The following is a 25,120-nucleotide window of genomic DNA, read 5'->3' on the forward strand; positions in this document are numbered from 1 at the left end:
GAATTTAGCAGAATTTATATAATAATAGTTAAAAAATTATAAAACAGAGGTGTAATCTTCTGTACTTACAAGATGTAGTACACAATAACGATAACGGAAATAAAAAGCAAAACAAATCAGATGTCTATAGTTTTCAGATATTTAAAAAAATAATAAGAAAATCAGGCTTCAAAACTTAAATCTCATATAAGTAAAATCAGAAATCTAATAAAATCGAATATTTTGGATAAAATATTCAAAAATAAAAAAATCAGGTAACAAAACGTGGGGTGATATTTTGTACTTATAAGAAAGAAGGTACAATAAAGAAAAAAATATTTAGAAAATAAAGAAAAGCTGATTAAATGAGACCCAGGAAAAAAATAAAATAATAAAGACGGTTGAGTTAGAACCCTTTGGCTTTAAGCCAAAGGACTAACTGAATATTATTCACGAGGGACTCCCCTTTTATAGGCAATTTCTGAGCAAAACCCACCTCCTGGTAGGTTTCGTTGTGGTAGGTTTTGGAAATAGTGTGTTGATTAACACTATTTTCTAGTGTTGTACATGCGTTCGCTTCCTATTCGATTTTTTATTAAGCCTTTTCAAAAAATAACCTTTATGGTAAGATTAGGTTTTTATATAGACATAATTTTTTAAGTTTCATTTAATGACTATTTTTTGTGGATTACTTATGAATCTGTAACACAAATATGTTTATAGATTTTTAAATTATAAAGAATCTTCTATTTCTAAATCATAATTTGAATTTATATATAAAATAAAGCTATCAATAGAGAGTTGTATACATATGTACATGGCATACATGGTATTTATGTATGCATATAATTTACATAACATTATTGATAAAGAAATTGGGTCATCTGAAAAAAAACGAAGAAAAAACTTTTTATAGTTTTTATGAAATACTCAAAAAAACTGTTCTATTTTTTTTTAATTTCTAATAGAACTTGCGCCAAAAAAGGTTTCTCAAAGGAATAACAAGGGGCAGGGACATATTCCCCCAATTGCCACTTGTTGCATTGTTTAGTTTGGGCTGCGCTGCACTTGCGCATTAAAGCCGAAAAGAAGGAACTGAAGAAGACATGCTATGAATGAGAGATGGAAAGAGAAAGAAGGAGCTGCTGGCGTAGAAGCCGGAACTGACCGCTAACGCATCGCATTGCAAGGCAACGCAACGCAATGCGGCGACGAAAGTTGCGCCGCTTTTTTAGGCCTGGCCAACAAAAAACCAGACGCCTGTGCAAAAAAAATATAAAAAAAAAAAAAAAACAGCGGCAATAAATGTAAAACAGTGAAGAGGAAGAGCTAAAGCTGAATCTGAAGCTTAAGGAGAAGAAGAAGACGAGGCGGCAGAGACAGCCGAGGCAGTGGCTGCGACAGAGACCTGCAGACGTAGACGCAAACGCAGACGCAGGCGGAAGAAGAAGATGCTGTTGATCCATCCGAGGATGTCCAGTTTCATTCCAGTGTCCAGTATCCAGTATCCAGTGTCCAGTGTCCAGTGAAAATGCAGCGCAACCCGTTTCGCAATAAAGAGAAAGTGTCCAGCGTCCAGTATTCGTTCTGGCGATCGTAAAGAATAAATTTTCAAGCTATTAAAATGTTTCCTGTTCCACGCAGGTAGTACCACCTCGCAGGTGCCCCTCCTTCTCTATCTTTCATTTCTCCTCCCCATCAGCATCCCCCCCCCCCCCCCCCCCCTTTGGTACCTGGCTCGCTAGCCAGCCCAAATTTCGCTCTCTGCAGCGAGAAAGTTGCTGTCGCATTGGAAATCTGGAAACCTGGAAATCTCCAGCCACGCGACGACAAGTGAAAACAAGATGCCACACACTCCAAGTACACACCAAGTGCGGCCAAAAATAAGTCCACCGATCCGAGGCCAGACTTCTATAGCTATTTATTTATTTTTTTTTTATTATTTATTTATATAGTACATATGTGGAAGGCATTGGCATCTATTTAAATTATGAACGGATGTAGCTGTGATGGCACTACCACAGTACTCATTCATACTTACATGGAATATTGTACATACATATGTACATATATTCCATATATGTATATATATTTTTTTTAATTGATAAGACCGACTTACTCACCCGCACTTGGAAAAGAGAGCCATCACGATCGGAGCATCAGAGAGGGGGAGTGGGCAGAGGGAAGGCTCTCGTTGATTAAATTCCAATATTACAATAAAAATATTCCAAATTATGACGAAAGGGTATCGTATTAAAATTACCCTTCAACTAAATATCAAACTTTTTATTAAGAAAAAAATTTAATACTATTTTACCATTAATTAATTATATTAGTTGTGTTTTAATTAAGAAGAATTCAAGCAAAAGAGACACAATGAGACCTTATCACAAAAAGTATTACTTTAACAAATTATTAGGATTAAAAAACATATTTTTATAGTTAAGAAAGCTATCTATTTCTATCTATATTAAGAAAAATAGTTCGATTATAGATACTATTTTAAATCTTTCGAGCTATTTATTCTAAATCATGTACTTTTTTTAAGATTTTCTAATCTGTCTATTATTTTATCTTTTAATATGAATAGAGTACTAGGAAATATTACTAACACCAAGATAAACCCAAGGGACTTCACCGAAAATCACCAGTGATGACATTTTGAAAATTTTAAATAAAAATTAAAGTTTGTTAAGATATTATTTTATCCAAAACCCTCGAACTAACATATAATTAAGTTATAATAATATATAAATAATATTATAAACTCTATATGCAGTTCAGATTATTTTTTACCATTATATTTAATTTAAAAATTAAATAATTTTTGTATTTCTACCATCTAAAATATGTTTTTTTATGTTCAAATAGCTAAAATATTAAAATTCTTAAAATTTATAAAAAATACTACAACACCATCCTTTTAATACAAAACTATTTCTATAAAAAAACTAAAATAAATTAAATATTTAACAAGAATTATAATCAAAACCGGATATAGCCAAAATCATATAAAGCAGCCAAGATGCTCAGTACTGTCGCACTTGTTTCCAGTTCCCGATAATGAGCCAGAGCCGGAGCCGAGCTATTCCCATAGAACGCTGTGGCAATAAGCACATAGCCCTTATCCGCAAAAACATCCGAGTCCGTTGCCGTTTTCTGGAGACGAATGCGTCGCTAATGTCGCGCATATCTTGCATCCCGCTGAGATGTCGCAGTGCCACCGAAAGCATCGTAACGATCGTGCGTCGGAATCCGGCGGAAGATTAGCTACGCCATCTAAGCAAAATACTCCCAACATCCGCGAGGAGATTCCCACCCCCAGCCATGGACAGGAAGGGCGTGTTCCTGCTCCTCGCCTTTAGTCTACTGGTGATCCTTGAGCTCCTGGTCGTTGCAGAGGGAAGTCCTTGGACGAGACACAACAGCAATGCCCACCAGACGAGAAGGCGCTCCGGTCCCAGAAATCAATGTCCCAAGGTGAATATTTGAATATTTCCCATTTGAAGGATAAACTTTTGGATTACCAGTGTTAGCTAACGTGATTTTTCATGTAGTAGTGTTGTAAAGTTCAGATTTTAGTTCAATTATATGGAAGCTTACAAAATATTAGATTTGGGACACCAGACATCTAAACAGTAAAGATTCCATTCGATTTGGGTGCAGGTGCAGCTTGACCGTATCTGGTCCCGTCCCTGGTCACGTTCCCGGCCTCTTCTAACTGGATCACTTTCTTTGGCAGCGCTTCAGTTCGATTTCATTCTAATCACAGCCGCCAGAGGAGAGCATCCCCGGCCCAATCCCAGTTCCCATTGCCGTTCCCCATTGTTCCCCATAGCCATTCCCCCGGCTCGTGCTCATCACGTATTCCAAGCGCACACACTCATATATTTCAAGACACCGGAGATGACACCATCCGCCATAGCGCGGGGGGGGGACTAGCCATTGGCCAAGTTTATGGCCCATGGCGGTATTTCAAACTGACAAACTATACCTGTAACTCGGTCCCCTTGCGGTTTAAACTTTAAAGTCCACCAAAGCCACAAATCCTATAGCTTTTTCGTAGAATATCAGTCACAAAAGTTATATATTTGGGAGTTATTTATTCGAAATAATAATTACTCAGTCTTAAAAATATATTTTAAAATCAAGAGGCCCTTAAATAAAATTAAGTTTTTAACAAAACCACCTTAATATGAACTTAAAAAGGAAATCATAGGGTATCTGCTAGTCTGACCTATCGTACCATCACTGTTTACCTTTAGTTTTCACCTTCAATCGGCTAGCAAGCACGTTCCATCTCTAGCGACAAGAATGAATGGGACATAAAAGTGAGGCGCAGAAAGAGCAAGACAGAAGAAATGGGCTCACACCGATGCCAAAATCAATCACACTTTCTAAGTGGCTCAGACGTCGTCTCTCCGACAGTCCCCCCACTTCTGCCAACCTCCTCCTCCTCCACTGTCTCTGTCTGCATCTCCGTTGGCGGCGACAATTGCACTTTGTTGCAAGGTGCAGGTGCAGGCAGTGCACTTGAAAAAATATTTCTAATTTGTTTCTTAAAATAATAGTTTTGTCTAATAATGGGCTTTTATTCTTAATGTGACTTTGGCATTTTATTTTTATTTTATTTTCATATAATTTATAAGGGTAGGACCCTTTTTTGTAAGTGCATTTCAAAGTAAAATAAGCTAGCCGAAAGCCAAAAGCCGCCAGAAAACAATCAAGAAGAATAGACAAAACACACGCACGCAGCGAAAGGGGATTGGGGGGTGATGGAGAGAAGAGAAGGTGGCAGGAGGCGCCGAAATGGGGAGTGGATGGGGGGCGGCGATTGCGGGCCAATGCGCTTTTGAGGCGCATCAATCAGAGGCTGACTGACTGCGTCTGCAACTGCAACTCCGACTGCGAAAGAGAAAGATGTTGGATGAGAAAGAGACAGAGACGGCGAAAGAAATGAGACAGCAGACAAAGACAGCGATATCGACTACTCAATGAACTGTCAGCAGTCAATCACGGTGACAGCGCTAACGGCTTTCGTCTGCTGTGGCCGCTCCTGCTCTTTCCCTCTCTCTCTCTCTCCAAACGGTTATGTTCTCCACCTTTCATTGGCCACCACCCTTCTCTTTCGCCCACCGCCAAGGTAAACAATGCAAATGGCTAATACCCCATACACGTTAATGAGAAAGGTAACCAAAACATTGGTGGCCTACATTTTTATTTAATTTTCTTGACATGGAAGGGGTACAACCTTGACCTTTGGAGGTACTATTTTTATAGCTATATAGCCCTTGAGGGAATAAGTCTATAAACTATAATTTTTTTTTAATTTCAGGTCAAAGCTATTAGAAACTTTGACATGGAACGGATGATGGGCTGCTGGCACGTGGTTCAGTACTACGCCTCCACGGAGGAGCTTCCGGAGTACGCCTGCATGCGCAGTCACTTTTCCTTCTCCAAGGAGGATCAGCATGTGAGTAAACTTATTGGTTATCCTAATTAAACTTTCTTAATTAACTCCTATATTCTATATATGTAGATTACGATGAACTTTAGCTACATATTTGCGGAGGATCCACTGCGGGAGAAACTCCAGGGCAACATCACCTGGATGATACCCAAGTTCGAGGAGCCCGGTCATTGGCAGCACACCGAGGATATATGCAAGTATCTTGAAAATCCTATTAATATCCTTAAATATAAACAATTTTGAAAAGAAAAAGGAGTAAGGCTACTCTTAAAATTTAATAAGCGCTAAAAAGTATGCTATGGTTTTCTTATTTTCCCGCTTCCGGCTTCAATTTTGCATCTTTAAGGAAATTTTTCCATAATAATACTAACAATAATTTTAATTTAATCCTCTTTCAGATGAAGGCGTTTATAATACCTATGTGCTAGACACCGACTACGACACCTGGGGATTGGTGATGCACTGTGCCGAGAAGAAAAAGCACCCACGCTACCTCTCCGCACTGCTTTTGGCCCGCAAAACAGAGTTGGCTCCAAACGAGATCAACTTTTTAAGGGAAAAGCTGCCGCAGGATATCGACAAGTCGTTCATGTTTAACATCGGTCAAGGTTCGTGCGAGAATCTGATGGAATCCAGTCAGGACGATCCCTTAGCCTATGTGATTAATGGACGGCAGAATGCCAGAGAAATATTCAAAGTTGTCAATAAGCTGTGACAAACTATCCACGCATCAATATCAGTATAACTTTCTCTGTAAAAAAAAAGAAAAGTATTTAGCATATTTAACTTCCTATAAAAAGCCCGCCAAGCTAAAACTTATTTTCAAATTAGTTGGCAACCATAAAACGGTAACACTTTTTGTACAACACTGTCAAATGGCGACGATTAATAACCAATAAGTACATAAAAACAATAGGAATTAACATAAGATTGCTTAAAAGCTGTCTTATTAGCCAACTTTAATGAGCCAATAAAATATATTTTACTCTCAAAAAAATTTGTGGATTTTAAAGTTCTTTTAGACGTTGCCAGTGTTAAACAATTTTATACAAGGCATTACAATACAAGATTATTAAGTGCCCTAAGTAATTCACTACAGTAGCAATTGATTTCAAAGGCCATGAAAATATAAAATTTTTTTTTAATAATCTTAAAGTTTAAAAATGTATTTAAGCAAATCACAGCAACAGCAGTGTTGAAAAACGGTTGAATGCGTGCCGAAGCCATTAATCGATAGCTGGAGCTATCGATAGACGTGATTGCATACCTGGTCCGTCTTCGCTACAATATTTGCCTTTACCGGTTCTGCTGCACTGCAAAATTACTATATTATATTATTTATTCGTGAAATTATTATAAATTTAGGTGAGTGGTCGGGTGTACGGCCGCGCAAATCGAATAATAATAGTGCATTAAAGCGGAGCGTGAGCAGGCGTGTATGTGCGTCCATGCAGAGTGTACGGTTGTATGTGTGGCTCGCACTCCGACTGTGTGTGTGTGTGCCTGTATGTGTGTCTGCCTGTATATGTGTCTCTTTTTTTCTCAATTTCCACAGTGTGCTTCTTCTTACTGCTCGGCACATTTTGTACGAGCGCTTGTCAAAATACGAGCTAAAAAAAAAAAAATTCATTTCCCTTTTTTCCATATACTGCGTGATCTCCGCAACGTGAACACACACAAAATATATTTCGACAAAACTTCAACTTTGAAAATTGAACAAAAAATATCAAGTGGAGAAACAATCTCGGCGAACCCATAAGACCCAGTGAGGAGGTGTGTGCAAGCAACAAGAAGCGGACGTAAAAAAAAAAGAAAGAAGGAAGCAGCAGTAGCAGCAAGCACTTCAAAAAAAAAAAAAAAGATCCACCGAAAAAAAAAAAAAAACTCGTGGACAAAACTCTCAAACGCTTCATTTACCCCCCGCCACCCTCCGTTGCCGCCACCGCCGCCCACCGCGTTCTATGGTATTTCAACAATAAATTCCGCTCGTCAGGCCAAATTACGCAAAATAATCCCCCTAATGTATGTAATATTGTGCGTGTGACTGTGTGTATGCGAGTGTGTGTGTGTGTGCGCCTGTGGTAGTGCATGCATGCATGCCTGCGCGTGTATGTGTGTGTGTGTTTGTACAGGATAATTTTTGTCCAATGTGCTAAATATTCCCAATTTGATTCGCTTTTTCCGATCCAATCCACACACTGCCCTCCACATCCTCTTCATCCCCCACAATCTGCAGTAAAATGAGTAGCTCCGAGGAAGTCTCCTGGGTCACCTGGTTCTGTGGACTTCGTGGCAATGAATTCTTTTGCGAGGTAAGTCTTAAACTAATTCTTTACTTAAAATATCACCCCCCCTTTGGGTTTTTTTTTTTTTTGTTATCTAAGCGCGCGCTATTGGCGGTGCATACATAAGTGCAACAATTGCAAAGTGCAGCCCTGAGCGTCGCATACGTGTGTAGGCGTCTGCCAGCTTGTGTGTGTGTGTGTGTACAGTTGGGGCCCCAAATTGCCCCACCTTGCGGCACCATAAACTCACTCACAAACTTACTGTGCCACACACTGCCTTTTCTCCCGAAAGCTTAAGCCGATCATCTTCATGTAACACTCATCAAAATATCATATTTCTAGGTGGACGAGGACTATATACAGGATAAGTTCAATCTAACCGGTTTGAACGAGCAGGTGCCGAACTATCGTCAGGCTCTGGACATGATCTTGGACCTGGAGCCGGGTAAGTACTCGCTAAAGACATGAACTATTAGGACTAACCTAATACTCTCTTCTTTTATATTACAGAGGATGAACTTGAGGACAATCCACTACAGTCGGACATGACCGAGCAGGCTGCCGAGATGCTCTACGGCCTAATTCATGCTAGATATATACTAACAAATCGCGGCATCGCCCAGATGATCGAGAAGTATCAAACTGGCGACTTCGGGCACTGTCCACGTGTCTATTGCGAAAGCCAGCCCATGCTGCCCTTGGGTATGTATTTTGTTCTAAAACTAATGAATTCTTTTCAGTTACAGGAAGTCTTACTAGATTCAGGAAGTCATTTAGTTATGATGATTAGTTTAAATCTTAAGATTATACTATAGTATTGTACAAACGAACTGTAATATTAAGTAGAAAGTAAGGCCACATGGTTGTTCCTTTAGTTCCTTTAGTTTAAAAGTTAATACTAAGAATTATATGTTTATTTGTGGCAGTTTGTTATTGAAGACTCGACTGTTTAGTCGATAAAAAACGATATCTTCCATCAAATGTATACAAGATATAGGAAGCTCAAATGATAAGGAGTTCTCAGAATATGTAATTCAAACAAAATCAGTAGAGTTTAAAAGCTAGAAAGGCAATACTTTCAATACCACGTAATGAAATACTATACTTTAGAAGGTTGTTTATAGAGGAAATGAATAGGAGATGTTTGTTAATACAGTACTTTGCTATAATTTCTGCAAAATGTATCAATTATTAATGTTGTTAAACCCCCAGGTCTGTCCGACATCCCCGGTGAGGCAATGGTGAAGACCTATTGCCCCAAGTGCATTGATGTTTACACACCAAAATCGTCGCGTCACCACCACACCGATGGCGCCTACTTCGGCACTGGATTTCCACACATGCTCTTTATGGTGCATCCCGAATATCGTCCCAAGCGTCCTACTAATCAGTTTGTTCCACGGTGAGTTTTTTCACTAATGCTTCTTAATATATTTCAAATATTAAAAGTATTTTATTTCTTTTTCAAAAACAAACTACAAAACTCCAACCAACCAACGACAACTCGAATTATCTGCAACAGGCTGTATGGCTTTAAAATACACAGCTTAGCTTATCAAATTCAGCTGCAGGCAGCAGCCAATTTCAAAATGCCACTACGAGCGGTAAATTTAAAAAATCATTAACTAGTTATATATACATAAATATTTAATATCCACATGCCCAAGTCCCTTGACTACTCTGCTATTCATTTCAACGTTTTTTTTTTTTCGTATTATGAGTTCCTTTTCATTTATTTGTTTGTTTTGTTTTATCGTTTTTTAATCCAAAAAAAAAATACCGATCCAAAAAAAAAAAGCAAAATCCAAAATCAAAATCGTCATCCATACGCAATTCAACTAAGCATATATATATATATATATATTATATCTTATTTTATTTATTTTCTCTCCCCACACATACAAAAAAACAAATCAACCCACCAACCCAACCAATCAATCAATCAATCAATCAATGATACAATCATCACCTTGAAAAATACAAAAAAAACATACATATATATATATCTTAAATATATAAATCATATATACATGATTCAATCCGACACAAAAAAAAAAAACAAAAACTTCAATTTCAAAATCGGAATTTGTTGTCTCTGCCTGTCTATATATATTCGATCTGAAAACCGATCGATCTGTTCGATCGATTTCCTAACATTGTGTGTAGAAAAACTAATTCAAAAATAAAATAAATAAACAACAACAACAACAACTACACCACACACACCACATATGCATGCAAAAAAAAAAAATAAATATATAATTCATTTACAAAAAAAAAACTTGCATACAAAAAATAAACAATAATAGTTTACAACGGGAAGACCAATAGACAACAATACACAACAACAACAACAGCAACAGCCACAACAACAACAACAATAGTAGCAACAACAACAACTACAACTACAACCATAATAACCACACTGAGAGAAATAGTCGGGCTAGACGGAGAGAGAGACAACTGTATTGAGATAGTTTTTTAAACGCCAGGAGCAAAGATTCATTTATACAAATATTAAAAAAAAAAAAAAATTTTAAAAAAAATACATCAAATTGTTTATATTTTTGCAAGAGAGAGAGAGAGAGAGATCGAGAGAAAAAGGATACAAGAGCAAGGAACTTAATACAGACACAAGCATACTCTACCTACACTCTTTCACACTCGAAAAAAATAAAATAATAATAACCTCACTTTAATTAAATTCAATTCTTTTAATTAACTAAATTTTTTTAATTGTAAATTTATAGTTTTTTCAAATTTTTTTTTACATAAAGCAAATCTTTAGTGTATATATATATATATGTAAATGTGAGCAAATATTTGAATATTTACAAAAATATTTGCAATTAATTGTGTTTAACTTAAATCAGCCGATATTGCCGATAATTTCTCCCCTCACACGTACATGTATCTATATATGCGAATTAATTTCATGTCTTAGTCAATTAATCAAATTTTTTTTGTGTGTTTGTATATTTTATTTAGTAATTTGTTCACTTTGTTTTGTCACCTTAAAAATATATATAATTGTTTTTGTGTGGAGTTTCATAACACTGGCAGTGCAACACGACCAAAAAAAAAGAGAAAAAAATTAGTAACTCAGTAATGAATTAGACAGAGAAGGATAATAAGAATGAAATAGAAACAGATACAGAATACAAGTAAGGGTTAAACAAGGATATATAGAAGCAGTAATGTGAGGATTAGTTTGAAGGGAAAGTGTGAAAGAGCGAGAGAGAGAGAGAGAGAGTAGGAAAGTAATTTAATTTAGAACAAAAAAAAAAAAACAACGATTATAAGCAACGTAGTACTTCCAAAATAAGAAAAGCAAATACCGATCAGCATTTATGTAAACAAAAAAAAGCTAATAAATACCCTGTATAAATCCCGTAGCAGCAAGTAACGCCTCCTCCAACCAATAAGCCATCGAAAACCCCGAAGCCAGCGCCGGCAAGCAAGAAATCCTAAGGATAATCTGAATGAAAATAAAGAATCAAGATATATATCACTCATAATTACACCACCACACTCCCACTCCCACAATCATGATATACACAAACACACACACACATCAACATATAGACATTCGCAATCCATGTAGCAGAGCAGGCAATATATATGATGGTATAAGATGAAGGAATATTGCCGCCTGGATGGAACAAAGGATATAATGGAGGATATAAGAGAGAGAGAGAGCAGCAGCCGCAGCATCCCACGCAACGATCGAAACGAACGAACGAATCAAGAGAGAAAGAGAGCCAAACAAAAAAACAAGAGAAAGCATAGCACACATGAACACACGCAAACATGCAACAACCCGACGCCTCCAAAATTCCCCCACACACCCCCACACCTCCCCACTTTCACCAGAAAATAACGCACAAGTGAAAAGTTGAGGTTATGTGGGTGGTAAACAGATGAGATGCAAACATGTTCAAACATGTCCATACACACAAACACACACTCACTCGCCCACACATTGTATAACGGCAAGAAGTGTTGCCTTATCGTTCGCAAAAGCAATAATTATAGTGTGACCATGTTCAACAATCAATCAAATCAAAAAGAAAAATTAAAAACCCAAAATTGAATTGCAAACGAAATTTAATAAAAACGAAGTAAAGAAATGCCAGCAACTACAAAAAATATTGAAATTCCATTGCAGCAGTGTGTGTTCAGTAGTGTTTTTTTTATATGAAAATATATTCCGCAGTTCGAAGCCAATTGTAGCAGCATTCATAATCGGTATAGTTTAGTTTCTTAAGGGTCCAAATATTCAGAATATTTTCAAATTCAATTCTGCTGGATAACTGAATTACCCCCCTTAAGATATTTATTCTTGTTGTTTTTTTTTTTTTCCGCCCGCCACACCTCCCCCCTTACGTAATTATAAACTAATTATATTGTAGATCAAGAGATTTTTTTCCGAATTGTACTAAAGTAGAATGGCATAGGTTTTGCCAAAAACATAAAGAAAACAAATTAAACGCAATTTGTTTTTATTATTAAATATATTTTTTTTTCGTTGTTAAGATCGATATGGGAATATTAGCGTGCCCCCAATAAAAAAAAGATTGCGTAAAAAACACAAACAATAAAACGAGAAGTGAAGAAACGAGAAAGTTTTTTAAGAAAATTAGAAATAAAATAAAAAAATATAAAAAAAAAATGAAAATATATATATGGAAATCTATATAGAGATCGATAGTAGGCGAGGACCGTTGATAAGTTAATCTGAAAGTGTGCAGAAAACTGTTTACAATTAATAATGATGATAATGATAATGATAATGATGATGATGATGAGAAAGAAAATAAATAAACGAAACGTGAAAATATTGGAGAACAAAAGTAATAATAACAATAATAACTGAAATAAAAACGAAACTGATATTTAATACAAAATGCAGTCTATCATTTCGCCAATTCCCTTTCCTAAATAAATAATAGTTTCTATTTTTTTTTCCAATTAATAGGGAGGGTTTTTAATTTTTTTTCATCTTAAAATATAGGATTTTTTTGTTTTTTGTTTATCATCCGTTCCCTAATTAAAAAAAAAATAAAATCGAAAGTGTAACCACTGTTTTGTGTTTTACGTGCTTCAAATCATTTATTTTTTTATAAAATTATCTAAACCCATTTCTTTTGGTCAAATTTTTAATTTCCATTATCTCTAGGATTACATAGCACTCTGTCAGGAGATCCTAAGTCGTCCTGATCCCGAGGCGGAGGCCGAATAAAGCTCTTATCCTTTAATCTTATTTTTCTGCAGAACACACTCTTTTTTTTACTCAAAAAAACGTTGCTTAATATCTAAGTTAAAGACATAAAATAATATTTCTTAAGTCATTAGGACGTTTGAATAAAAAAATGAATTAGTTTTTCGAATTTTAAAACCTGATTTTTCAACTTAAGAGTAAGACACCTTTCAGAATCCTTGATTTTAGAATTTTTGAGAGCTTCTACTATTTGTTGGAGATCTGTTGTCATCCTGACCCGATTCTGTCATCCATTCATAACCGAAAACCAATATGGCTGCCGCAACATCCGCCGGAAATCCGCAGACTTGGGCTTGCAAATATTTTTACCATTAAGTCACAACAAATTAGATATATGAAACAATAAAAAATATGCTTAATATATATTAAATTATTGGTTTACTTTTATAATTAAACAAAATAAGCTACAAAAATAAAAATAAAACACAAACACACTCATCTCATCAGCCCAAAAAATCCGACATATTGTTTGCACTGCTTGCATTATTGATAAGAATAAAGAAATATATAAATATTTAACTTTAAGAACCATATAAAAAATGTGTAAAGACAAACAAAATATTTTTAGGAGAGGCAGAGACAGCTAACAAAATAAAACGGCTTCGTGGGGAAAGGACTTCTCCCATTAAAACTGAAAAGACATCCTCATACAGCTCCGATTTCCCATATACTTCCCTTGGATCATCTACATTCAATTCAATATCATATAATTAATTTTTAAATATTATTTCTTTCTTAAAATGATTTTGTAAATATTTATTTTTAATCTTGTATGATAATGCTTTTTTAAATTTCTGCAAGAATATGATAATATTCGCCTGATCCGAAGATGTTTTTATTTCGTTGTCCCTTTCATATCCGCATTAATATCATTCCCATAATTTCAAAGCTTATGTTCCACAATTTTCTATATTGATCGTAAAATCTAGCGAAATCAAAATTGGTTCAAATTCGATCGATTTAGAAGTTGAGAACTTGCTCGAAAAAATTGTATTGTTATTGAAAAACTGACTTGTATGTTTCTTCTTTCTCTTCCGCTTTCTTTTTTCTACTCCTCGTTTTTTGTAATGTCTGTTTTATTTTTGATTTAATTATGTATTTATTTAAAAAAAAAATGAATAAAAAATTGGTTAATCCGGTGATCCGTGTGCAACAGCAACGTGGTCAACCCCCTAAGGACGAAGACCCTGAGAATATCAACGAAACGATTCCAAAGCGTATCTAAGCAGTTCAAGCAGTGCAGAGTCGAGCAAGCAGTCCAGCAGTCGATCCACACCAACAGACTTAAATACACAAACACAGATATAAAGATACAAACATACATACACAGATACGATTATACACTGAGGATAATTGTGGATGAAAATTGTTAACGATCAACCCAGATATATACAAAATATGATAGCCAGGAAAAGGACCAACATCTCAAGTTCAACAGCGCTGGATCGAAAAGATATATAAAAACAAAAAAAAGATACAGATACATTACACACATACAGCAGTTACAGAGTGCACCTGTGAGAGAATCGGGAGCACAACAACAACAACAAATTTATTCTTTGCATTTTATTTACTAAGTGAAGCGGCTAAAAACAATTTAGAAAATAGTCTTTAATGAAATACTTAGTCAAGTGGCCGTAAACCCACCTCTTTTTCCGATAAACTTCTTTAACCTATCTTCTGATCTTATCCCACATTCTCCCCCGTGCGATTTCCAGACTATTCCTGTTTTTTTTTTGTTTACCAACCTACATACCTGCTTTTCTCTTCCCGAAAACCAGAACTTGAATAAACATGAATAATGAAATAACTGTACGTGAGCCGAATTCGAAAAACAAATTCGATCGGCAGTCGGTTCCCCCATTTTTCGAAATCTGAGAGTGCATAATTACGATATAGAAGTACATATATACATAACATATAAACAATATACCGTTAGCTTATTTATATATATACACAAAACACACACACACAGACACCCTCGGACACACAGCCTGTTCCCATTTTTCGAATAAAGTTTCGAATTCAATTTCGAATCGAATCGATTGTTTTGATTTAATTGAATTCGATAAGAAATCAGGGAACAGTACTGTTATTTATAACAAAAACAAAAACAAAGAAAGAAAAAAATCAGAAAACCAACAAAATATTTTATGTATTTTTTTAATGTATTTAAGAATAATTAAGATAAACAAAAAAAAAAACAAAAAAAAAAATAAAAAAAACTGAGAAAGCGTAACTGCTTTCGATAAAGCAGTTGGCTGGTGAGAGAAGATAATGATAATACCGTTATCGAAGGAATTATGTAGCAAAACTGAGGAAGAAGGTTGATGCGCAAGGAAATGATGATGATGATGATGATGATGATGAGGCGAGAGAAAAAAAATGAAGAAAATAATAAAAATTATAAAAACCAGAAATATGACTTTATTTTTGGGTTTAGTTATAACTTTCTATATCTTTCTTATAGGAAAACTATCCTTATTAATAAATAATTAACCTAAAATTGAATTTCAGAGATAATAATATTCAAAAGTTGCCTAAGAAGATTCCTAAATGGAGCTTTGAATATTATTCCAGATTTGTGGAAAATCACAATAATTTTGGCACAAAATATATTTCAATCTTGAAATATATGTATGTATGAAAAGTGTTGGTATGCGCTTTTCTTAAAAAAGAAAATTCTTTAAAAATTAACATTATTTTCTAATTTCCATTTCCATTTTTTTTTTTTTTTTTTCGTTTTTTTTTTCTTTTCTAATTTAGAAGGTAGAACATGTATCGCGCCACCGCCAACCGCGGCGTATGAACCGGAAATGACAACGAATGATCATTATTTTCCTTGGACTTCTGTACGGACTGGTATATTATTATTCACCATAATTACATAACATCCATATCAGCTGAAAAATCAAGAACTGATACCCGAGGAGAATGATAAGAGAGATCTGAAGACTATCTAATCAAAGACTATCGAATCAAAGACTATCGCATCAAAGACTATCGATATGAACACCATCGTGACACGGAACGCTACACCAAAAGATATTACATTTTTCTTTAGTTAAAAATTTCCAAAAAAAATACCTATAATGGAATGTTATTGAATATCTTTGACCAAAAGATACTACAAATACCTATTATGGAATATCTTTCACCAAAAGATACTACATTTATCTTAACATCAATATTTCCAACAAAAATACTTATTATTGAGGAAAATAGGTATTATTTTGAAGTTCCATTTTTTCATTATTCAAAAATTGTTCCTTCCAAGGAAGTATTAAACATAAAAGAGACATTTTTTTATTTTGTTTAAGTATTTTTTTTCAATAATTATCCAAAAGAATTAACGCAAATCCTAAAAATAGGTATTGCTTTGAAGTTCCTTACTTTTATATAAGTTATTGTTGTGCCATGGAATGCTGCACCGATAAAAATTATAGCATTTTCCTTAAAAAACAAAACTAGCTATTATTTTTAAGTATTTTTTTCAAAATGTATCCAAAAGAATCAACAAAATATCCAAAAATTGGTATTATTTTGAAGTTCCTTGTGTTTAAAAACAAACATCCAACAAAAGAGAAGGAAGACTATATACAATATATTTGTAGGGCCATGGCATGCTACACTGTTAAAAATAATAACATTTTCACTTAACTAAACGGATTAATTTCCATAAAAAATAATGAAAAACCATCCAAACAATTATTCCTCCCAAAGAGAGAATAAAATATATATTTTTCGATGCATATATGGTGCTACACGGCGAGAAAAAAACGTACCAAAAGATGCTATTATTTTTAAGTTTTTTTTTCCACCCCCAAAGAATTGTTCCCTCCATAAAAAATCAAAAATATATATTTAAGTTTTTTTTTTTTAATTTTTTTTGTTTATTTTTATTATTAAATAAATTAGAAAATTCTTCGTAAAATCGAAGAATCCTTTTTTTTATGAAGCTATCACGGCTGGTGTTGGGGCCGGTGCTCTAGTGGCTTTGTTTTTGTTTTTGTTTCTTTGTGGTTTCTATCTCCGGTTTGCTTTTGTTGCCTTTTTGCATTCTCATCGTCGACCTAACGGTTTTGTCGCCATGTCTCGCTTTCTCCGCACGCCCTGCAGCTCCCTCCTCCTTCTCCTCCTCCACCACCCACTCCTCTCTTTCTATCTCTTTCTCACATACACTCACTTATACATATAACATTTGTTTGTGTTTTTGCTTTTTTTTCTTTTTCTTTTTTTTTTGTTACATATCCGCAGGATAATGGATAATCCCTATTTGATCTGCGACAGTTATGCATACATTTATATATAAAAAAAAAAATTTACAGTTTTTCACATAATTAAGCAGCTAACTGGACGAGGGGGCTAGCTGGGGGGGGGGGATGTGTGTGTGTGTGTTCATGGAGGCAGTTTCAGGATGTGGGCGTGTCGAGTGGCGACATTGTGTGGAATGCGAGAGGAACACTCGTTTACAAATCAAAAAAAAAAAATACTTTAAATTTTAAAATTTAGGCAAAAAAAAAAAATTAAATGATCGTTATAAAGAGAATTTGTTGTTGTTGTTGTTTTTTTGTGGAAAAATTGCCTTAAAGGTCGAATGGATGGGCGGGGGAATTGTCTGCAGGGGTGTAGGGTGGTGTGGTTGTGGGTGGTGGTGTGGGTGGTTGTGTGAATTAGTTACATCTCTTGCTGTGGCTGTTTATAATTTGTTATCAGTCTGATTTCATTCCAACACTTCTGATCTGCAGTGGATGATGATGATGATGATGTGGATGTGGAGACACACACACCACCTTACAGCTCATCCTTGAGTTCATCACCATCAGCGCCCTCTGGTGGTGGAGCACCACCGGTACCCTGGTACAGCTTAGCGATCACCGGCTGGACAATAGCCTCGAGATCCTTCTTCTGTTTCTTGTACTCCTCGGGATCGGCATCGGGATTCTGTTCCAGCCACTTGATCGACTCATCGATGGCCGATTCCAGCTTGGTCTTCTCCTCGTCGGAGAGCTTGGAGCCCAGCTTATCCTTGTCACCGATCTGGTTCTTCAGGCTGTAGGCATAGGACTCGAGCTCGTTGCGGGACTCGACGCGCTCCTTGAGCTTCTTGTCCTCGTCGGCGAACTTCTCGGCATCGCGGATCATGCGATCAATGTCCTCGGGAGTCAGACGGTTCTGGTCGTTGGTGATGACGATCTTTTCCTTGTTGCCGGTGCCCTTGTCCTCGGCACTGACCTGCAGGATGCCGTTGGCGTCGATTTCGAAGGAGACCTCGATCTGGGGAATGCCGCGTGGTGCCGGTGGAATGCCAGTCAGATCGAACTTGCCCAGGAGATGGTTGTCCTTGGTCATGGGACGCTCGCCCTCGTACACCTGGATGGTGACGGTGTGCTGGTTGTCGGAAGCGGTGGAGAACACCTGCGATTTCTTGGTGGGAATGACAGTGTTGCGAGGGATCAGTTTGGTCATCACACCGCCAACAGTCTCGATACCCATGGTCAGAGGATTGACGTCGAGAAGGACAATAGCATCAGTATCCTGTTCACCGGAGAGCACACCAGCCTGGACGGCGGCACCGTAAGCGACAGCCTCATCGGGATTGATGCCTCGGGATGGTTCCTTGCCACCGAAGAAGTCCTTGACCAGCTGCTGCACCTTGGGGATACGAGTGGAGCCACCGACCAGCACAATCTCGTGCACATCCTTCTTGTTCATGTCAGCGTCCTCGAGCACCTTCTGTACGGGCTTCAGGGTGGAACGGAAGAGGTCGAGGTTCAGCTCCTCGAACTTGGCACGGGTCAGGGTCTCGGAGAAGTCATCGCCCTCGAAGAACGATTCGATTTCGATGCGCACCTGATGGGATCCGGACAGAGCACGCTTGGCCTTCTCGACCTCACGACGCAGCTTCTGGACAGCACGGTTGTCCTTGCGGATATCCTTGCCCTTCTTCTTCTTGTACAGCTTGATAAAGTGATCCATGACGCGCTGATCAAAGTCCTCACCACCCAAATGGGTGTCACCGTTGGTGGCCACCACCTCGAACACACCGTTGTCAATGGTCAGCAGGGAGACATCGAAGGTGCCGCCGCCCAAATCGAACACCAGCACGTTCTTCTCGCCCTCCTTCTTGTCCAGACCGTAAGCAATGGCAGCAGCTGTGGGCTCGTTGATGATACGGAGCACCTGAAGACCGGCAATCACACCAGCATCCTTGGTAGCCTGACGCTGGGCATCGTTGAAGTAAGCCGGAACAGTGACGACAGCGTGGGTGACCTTCTTGCCCAGATAGGCCTCAGCGGTTTCCTTCATCTTGCCCAGAACCATGGCGGAGATCTCCTCGGGAGCAAAGACCTTGGCGCCCTGGGAGGTGTCCACGCTGATGTGGGGCTTCGAGTTCTTCTCAACGACCTTGAAGGGGAAGAACTTGATGTCGTGCTGGACATTGGTATCGGACCATTCGCGTCCGATCAGACGCTTGGCATCGAAGACAGTGTTCTCGGGATTGGTGGTCAACTGATTCTTGGCGGCATCACCGATCAGACGCTCACCGTCGGCGGTGAAGGCCACGTACGAGGGCGTGATACGGTTACCCTGGTCGTTGGCGATGATCTCAACACGTCCATTCTTGTAAACACCAACACTACAATGGAATGGAAGAAAGGGCATCATTATAATTTACAGTTCAAACTGAAGGTATCACGTGGCACAAATAGAGTCCTATGAATATCACCTACCAGGAGTATGTGGTTCCCAAATCAATTCCGATCACAGTTCCGAGCTCCTTGTCCTTTTCTTTCTTCTCCTCGCCCAGCGAGAGGCCGACAAAGGCCACAACAGCCAGCAATATGCATAACCTCATCTTGAATATCTTTTCAAACAAAAAAACTGTAAAGAAAATATATATAAAAGATATTAAATATTAATATTAATTCCATTATTAATTTCGAACTCGGCTTTTTGTACACGTCAACCTCACACACACACATCCATATACATATATACACTCTCACCCACACAGGCACATGGCACTACTCTCTCTCCCTTAGCGAGAAACTGCTGACGTTGTTGGTCAACGACTGTCAACAGGTACCGTTAGGTGTGCCACTTTGGCATGGAATAATCGTATAGTTCTCTCTCTCTCTTGGCTTTTTTGTTACCTTGTACTAGTTAGTTATTCCGAGATCCAAGATCAAGAGCCCAACCGTCCGCTTCGGCGACTGCCCGGTAAGTGTTAAGCCAGTTAAGAGTTAAAGCCTGAGAGAATCGAAGCGTCGGCTAAAAAGTGCCCAATATTCTATATGTCGCTGCTGACATTGACCGACGCCGACTTTGGCAGCGGCAGCGGCAGAGGCAGCAGAACAACAGAAAATTTGTGTACGTGTAACATTATTCTGGTTCTTTCTTTCTGTTGCTCAAGACTAAGAGAGTAAGAGAGTACGAGAGAGCGATAGCCAGAGAAAGAAAGCCACTTGCCGGCGAGAGAAAGAACGGGTTTCTTGGTCAACTACACTAATAAAAATTAATCAAACTAAATGAAATATTTAAATTTAAAAAATAAAAGTTTAAGTTAAATAACTAAAGCTCAAGTAACTCATTTCTAACTAAAATCTTTTTCGAGTCCTAATATTTTTTCACAGTGTGTTGAAATTCTTTAGCCACTTCTAGCCGTCTGCTTCTTCTTCTTGGAGAAAGTCTGCGGAGCCATGGAAACAAGAACAAGCAAATGGCTTTGCACAGCTGTTTGGTTATCGCCCTCCCGCTCGCACTCGCACACAGACACGCACTTTGGATATCTGGGTTTTTGAATATCTGCCTAAGATTCTTATTATTTTTTTTGTTTTTGGCCCAAAACCACTGACGTGTACTTTCCGGCCCCCCAACACACGGAAGAGCTTAAATCTGCTCGGGCCCTGGCATATAGTACTAGTACGCTGTGGAAATGACGTGTACTTTGCAGCACTCACACAAACACGCACCGACACACACGAACACGAACGTAGAGACGGACAGAGGGAAAGAAGAAGAGCTTTTTGCGCAGACGCTCGTCCAGATTGAAATTAAATTTTAAATGCAATATTTTTTTTAAAACCGATTTAAACAAAAACTATGATTCAAGCAAACTATTAGATGGAGGGAGTGAGGTAACCAGCATAGCGGTGAATGAACTCGAAGGGGGCTTATGCTGCGCCAATAAATGTGCGTCACCGATATTCAAATGAGGCTCGGGTCGGGTCCGGATTACCACGTCACTATATCGGCGGCATTGCAGAAATTACAAAAAAAAAATAGCATAAAAATGCAGCCGGCCGCATGAGATTTATTTATTTTTGGGCACGTGCTGGCCACTTTTTTGTGGGCCCAAAAGATTTTTCTGCCAACATGGCGACTTTTGGCCCTTGCCTTTTATTTGGTTCTTTTTTCAAATGTGTCCTTTTTTGTTTAAGCTACTCACGAATATCCTGGACCGGATGGAGCAGTGATTATATCTTGATATATGATTTGTTAAGTATTTTTTTGTTAGCTGCTTTCCCACTTACACTTATTGCTTTGAAGTTTTTTTCAGATGTGACCGATTCAAACAGAACTGACAGAGTGAATGTGGCTACTTTTCTGCTTTTTGCCGGTGCTTTCTACACGCACACACACTGACACACACTCACATACAACTCTGGGAGCCGAAAAGACACGTCAGTGGTACAAAAACAGTGTTGCAAAACGAACACGGTCCATCACTAACTGCTTTTCAAATAATAGGGGGGAGGAAATTTCAAATGGGCTTTTTATGAATTAAAAATTATCTCTAGCAATAGGTTTAAATGTTTTTTCTCAATATATCGGCTTGCTTAATAAATTACTAAGTCACTCACTAGCTACACATTAAAAAAAAAAATAAAGCACACAAACTTTTTCATTCATAACTTAAAACTTTTAAGATTTATACTTACATTTGCTAACTAAAACTATTTAAAAAAAAAATTTCACTTAAGTAGTTGTCACTTGTTTGCTCTCTCTCTCTATAATCGAGTTTAAGTCTTTGATGTCTTTTTGGCTTTTTGGTTTCGTTATTAAATAATTTATAAATTAAATGGAAATATTATTATTTGTTTATTTTCTTGTCACAGCTTTTTGTTTCTTAATATGTACTATATTTTTCGGAATATTAGCGTTTTATTTTGCACTTTTCTCTCGTTCATATGCTGTGTGTTGCTTATTCCTTGTACTTTGTTTTGAAAATGATGTCTGGCTCTCCCGTGCACCGGCTATTTATTCAACCACGGCCCCCCAACGCTGACGTGTGCGACACGTCAGTCGAAGCGGGCCTTCTGATTGGACTGGAAAGCTCCCCCCCAACTGGAAATTTCGCCAAAGAGCGAGAGAGAGAGCGTAAGCCAGCGACCGTGAGTGGCAAGAGAGAGAGAGTGAGAGCTTGGCGCTCTCTGTTTGTTTACCCAAACATTTTTTTGTTTGATTGGCGAGCTTCTTTGGCTGCAGAAGGTGAAATTGGTGTTGGTATGATGCAAATATGCGTAAGCTTTGGGTAAGCACTGACGTGTACATTGGCCAGATTTACCGTTAAGATACTAGAGCCATCTAGATATTTACCGTTAATATTAGTAGGTCATTATTACTAGAAATGTGTCTGCAATAATTGTCTTTTAAATGTAACTATGGGTTTTCCAACAGTTTTTTGTTCAAAATGAGATCAAACTTTAAAGAAAATATTTCATTTTTAAAAAAGTGAAGAGTTCTGTATAAAGATATAGTCTGGTGACTTATGTATATAAGGAAGGAAGTATATATACAAGGAAGTAAAAAATGAAAGTAGATTCTTGTAACTATTTTTTAAAGCCTAAATTTCTTAGTTTTAAATTTCATTGAAAGTTTTTCATTTAAAACATTATTTGTTCTTAATAGAAGACATATAATAGACCTTAATATTACTATCTTCCTTCAATCTTTCATAGCTATGCATATATACTGGAAATTTAAAGGTTCAAGAATTTTTCTAAATTTAAAAATATATTGTTTACAATTTTAAGTCTTAAAATTTCATAAAGAAATCTTCATTTTGTGGAACTACCTTATTTTCTGATGTAATTTTCATTAATTTAGGTTCTAAATATGTAAAAGCTTCAACTTTAACTTAAAAAAAAACATTTTTTGAAACTTGAATGTACTCTCTTCTTCAGAAATCTCTTTAATTTTTGATTTAAAAAACGTAAAAGATTGCTTGAAGTTTTTGAAAAAATCGTTTTTTAAAGGTAAAAGTTCTCAAAACGTTAGAAATCTCTTTCCATTTTGTTATTTTTCTTTTAATTTAGTCTCTAAAGATTTTAAAAACTTAAAAGATTGCTTGAAGTTTTCGAAAAAATCGTTTTTTAAAACTTAAAAGTTCTTAAAACTTTAGAAATCTATACATACTTTAGTGTCTTTAGAACCAAAATCCCCAAAACATTAAAGTTTCTATATAATTCATGCATATTTGTTGAATCATAAGTAATTCCCAGAACAAAAACATAAAAAATGGTTTTTAAACTTAATTTTATTGATTAACTGGAAAAAAAGAAAGATCCACGTATCTCTAAAAAAATACCAGGAGTTGCCAGTTCTTTCTTTATAGAGATACTGTCTTCCATTTCCATAAACCACATACTGCCGATAAGAAATACATATAGCATATATATAGAGTGTTCCCGAACACTCCAACGAGCTCCAGAAATCAATCCACTTTATCAGGTTTTTGGCATCCGCCCGTGAATAAAAATCCAAAAAAAAAACGCCCAGATATTTCTTTGGTTTTTGTTGTTTTTTATGTTTTTTTTACTTTGTTTTTTTTTCGACACTCAATCAATTATCAATTATATTTTCATAACAATATATAATAGCATGTAATAATCTTTTGTTTTTTTTTTTATTTATCCATACCCCCCGCTCAGCGTCCCATCATCATTATAATTTGTATCTTACACTAAAAAATGTCTGTTTTAATAATTCTTTTTTTTTAATTGGAATTGAACCAAAAAATAAATTTTAATTGTGCTGAATAAACTTTGGACGCATTTTTACTTCAAGTCCTCAATAAAAAAGAAAAGAAATTAATTTTATTAATAATCTCTACTTTTTTTTTCTCAATTTGATATCTAAAAAAAAAGAATCAAATATTTATAATATATTGACGGTAAAAACTAGTTTCTTTATGGCGAAATTGCTTAATTCGCAGTTTTTTTTTTTTAAGGGAAAATATTTAACCCTTTGACCTTTTGTGTGCAGTTTTTTTTTTTAATTTAATTTAGTTTTTAAAGCTTAACGACACTTAAAAAAAAACCAATAAAAGTTGCTGTCGTCTTGAATTTTTTTTTTTTGGTCGAAAAATTGTGAGTTTAGGAGGAAATGAACAAGTCGCTGAGATGTACAATATATATAGTATAATTTATATATATATATGTTTATAAAAAATCGGAGCATAAAGAAAAGCACATCGAAAAACGATTAATAGTTAATAGTTTTTTTTCTTCTTTTTTTTTTGTATAAGAGTATAGTTACAGTTTTTTGAGTTTTTTTTTTTTTTGGCAATAGAGTGCACAAAAGAGATTTGCATTTTATGTACAATACATATATATATATACTATATATAATATATATATATAAGAGTTTGCATTTATAATTGTACAATAAATTTTTTTAACTTTTTGAAACACTTGAGTTGCATAGATCCTTCTTTTAGGGGGGGGCGGAAGAGAGGGGATAGGGTTTTGTGGGGGTTTTTGGGGGGTTTTTTTTGGTCCGAAACTGCGACTAATCTATAAATAGGGCCTACAGGAAGGACCTCCTGCAGGACCTGCTAGTTAACAATATCAACAAAGAAGCAAGCGCGTGGGCAAGCTGCTTTTATTTTTTTTACATCATCTATATATATATATAGATATATATATAATTTTTTTTTTTTGAATTTTTGGCAGGGTCTCGGATCCTTGTGCTTTGCAAAACATAGAATTTCAATCGCGATGATGCGGAAAGTAATCCAAGGACATACATAAACATGTCTGAACATGTCTAAACATGTCAGAATCTATCATTAACAATATAATTCGAACAAGACATCAA

The 25,120-nt window shown here is 36.4% G+C and overlaps 3 protein-coding genes across 13 annotated transcripts; 2 read left to right on the forward strand and 1 right to left on the reverse strand.

The window, feature by feature from the left end:
• Window positions 1–3,145: 3,145 nt before the first annotated feature.
• Karl (lipocalin/cytosolic fatty acid-binding protein Karl) lies at window positions 3,146–6,264 on the forward strand. The gene is made up of 4 exons (XM_017241766.3): window positions 3,146–3,459; window positions 5,315–5,452; window positions 5,519–5,642; window positions 5,848–6,264. The coding sequence occupies exons 1-4, from the start codon at window positions 3,307–3,309 to the stop codon at window positions 6,162–6,164; spliced, it is 732 nt and encodes a 243-aa protein (XP_017097255.1). The 5' UTR covers window positions 3,146–3,306; the 3' UTR covers window positions 6,165–6,264.
• Window positions 6,265–6,686: 422 nt separating this feature from the next.
• Window positions 6,687–15,435, forward strand: CkIIbeta (casein kinase II subunit beta). 8 transcript variants are annotated; one of them, XM_043209736.2, is made up of 7 exons: window positions 6,687–6,814; window positions 7,686–7,761; window positions 8,077–8,179; window positions 8,245–8,436; window positions 8,947–9,136; window positions 9,257–9,338; window positions 14,172–15,435. In XM_043209736.2, exons 2-7 carry the CDS (start codon window positions 7,690–7,692, stop codon window positions 14,238–14,240), a joined length of 708 nt encoding a protein of 235 aa, XP_043065671.1. In that variant the 5' UTR covers window positions 6,687–6,814; window positions 7,686–7,689; the 3' UTR covers window positions 14,241–15,435. The 8 variants fall into 8 exon arrangements, with proteins under 8 accessions (XP_043065671.1, XP_043065670.1, XP_070133466.1 ...); XM_043209735.2 differs by lacking the exon at window positions 14,172–15,435 and adding an exon at window positions 11,131–12,533; XM_070277365.1 differs by lacking the exon at window positions 14,172–15,435 and adding an exon at window positions 11,134–12,533.
• A 1,449-nt stretch (window positions 15,436–16,884) lies between these two features.
• On the reverse strand, window positions 16,885–22,246 carry Hsc70-3 (heat shock protein 70 cognate 3). 4 transcript variants are annotated; one of them, XM_017253667.3, is made up of 3 exons: window positions 21,961–22,246; window positions 19,750–19,900; window positions 16,885–19,655 (listed from the first exon to the last, which is right to left on the reverse strand). In XM_017253667.3, the coding sequence occupies exons 2-3, from the start codon at window positions 19,872–19,874 to the stop codon at window positions 17,810–17,812; spliced, it is 1,971 nt and encodes a 656-aa protein (XP_017109156.1). In that variant the 5' UTR covers window positions 19,875–19,900; window positions 21,961–22,246; the 3' UTR covers window positions 16,885–17,809. The 4 variants fall into 4 exon arrangements, with proteins under 4 accessions (XP_017109156.1, XP_017109154.1, XP_070137770.1 ...); XM_017253665.3 differs by lacking the exon at window positions 21,961–22,246 and adding an exon at window positions 21,553–21,686; XM_070281669.1 differs by lacking the exon at window positions 21,961–22,246 and adding an exon at window positions 21,468–21,596.
• Window positions 22,247–25,120: the final 2,874 nt, after the last annotated feature.

The sequence above is a fragment of the Drosophila bipectinata genome, chromosome XL (genome assembly GCF_030179905.1).
Source record: "Drosophila bipectinata strain 14024-0381.07 chromosome XL, DbipHiC1v2, whole genome shotgun sequence".
NCBI classification, from domain to species: Eukaryota; Metazoa; Arthropoda; class Insecta; order Diptera; family Drosophilidae; genus Drosophila; species Drosophila bipectinata.

Excerpts from the sequence above, each read along its gene's own strand:
- CkIIbeta (XM_043209735.2), top strand. The coding sequence starts at position 7,690 with ATGAGTAGCTCCGAGGAAGTCTCCTGGGTCACCTGGTTCTGTGGACTT. Across the intron at positions 7,762-8,076 it reads GCAATGAATTCTTTTGCGAG|GTGGACGAGGACTATATACA; the intron begins GTAAGTCTTAAA and ends TCATATTTCTAG. Across the intron at positions 8,180-8,244 it reads GATCTTGGACCTGGAGCCGG|AGGATGAACTTGAGGACAAT; the intron begins GTAAGTACTCGC and ends TTTATATTACAG.
- Karl (XM_017241766.3), top strand. The coding sequence starts at position 3,307 with ATGGACAGGAAGGGCGTGTTCCTGCTCCTCGCCTTTAGTCTACTGGTG. Across the intron at positions 3,460-5,314 it reads CCAGAAATCAATGTCCCAAG|GTCAAAGCTATTAGAAACTT; the intron begins GTGAATATTTGA and ends TTTTAATTTCAG. Across the intron at positions 5,453-5,518 it reads TCTCCAAGGAGGATCAGCAT|ATTACGATGAACTTTAGCTA; the intron begins GTGAGTAAACTT and ends CTATATATGTAG.
- Hsc70-3 (XM_017253667.3), bottom strand. The coding sequence starts at position 19,874 with ATGAGGTTATGCATATTGCTGGCTGTTGTGGCCTTTGTCGGCCTCTCG. Across the intron at positions 19,656-19,749 it reads TTGGGAACCACATACTCCTG|TGTTGGTGTTTACAAGAATG; the intron begins GTAGGTGATATT and ends ATTCCATTGTAG.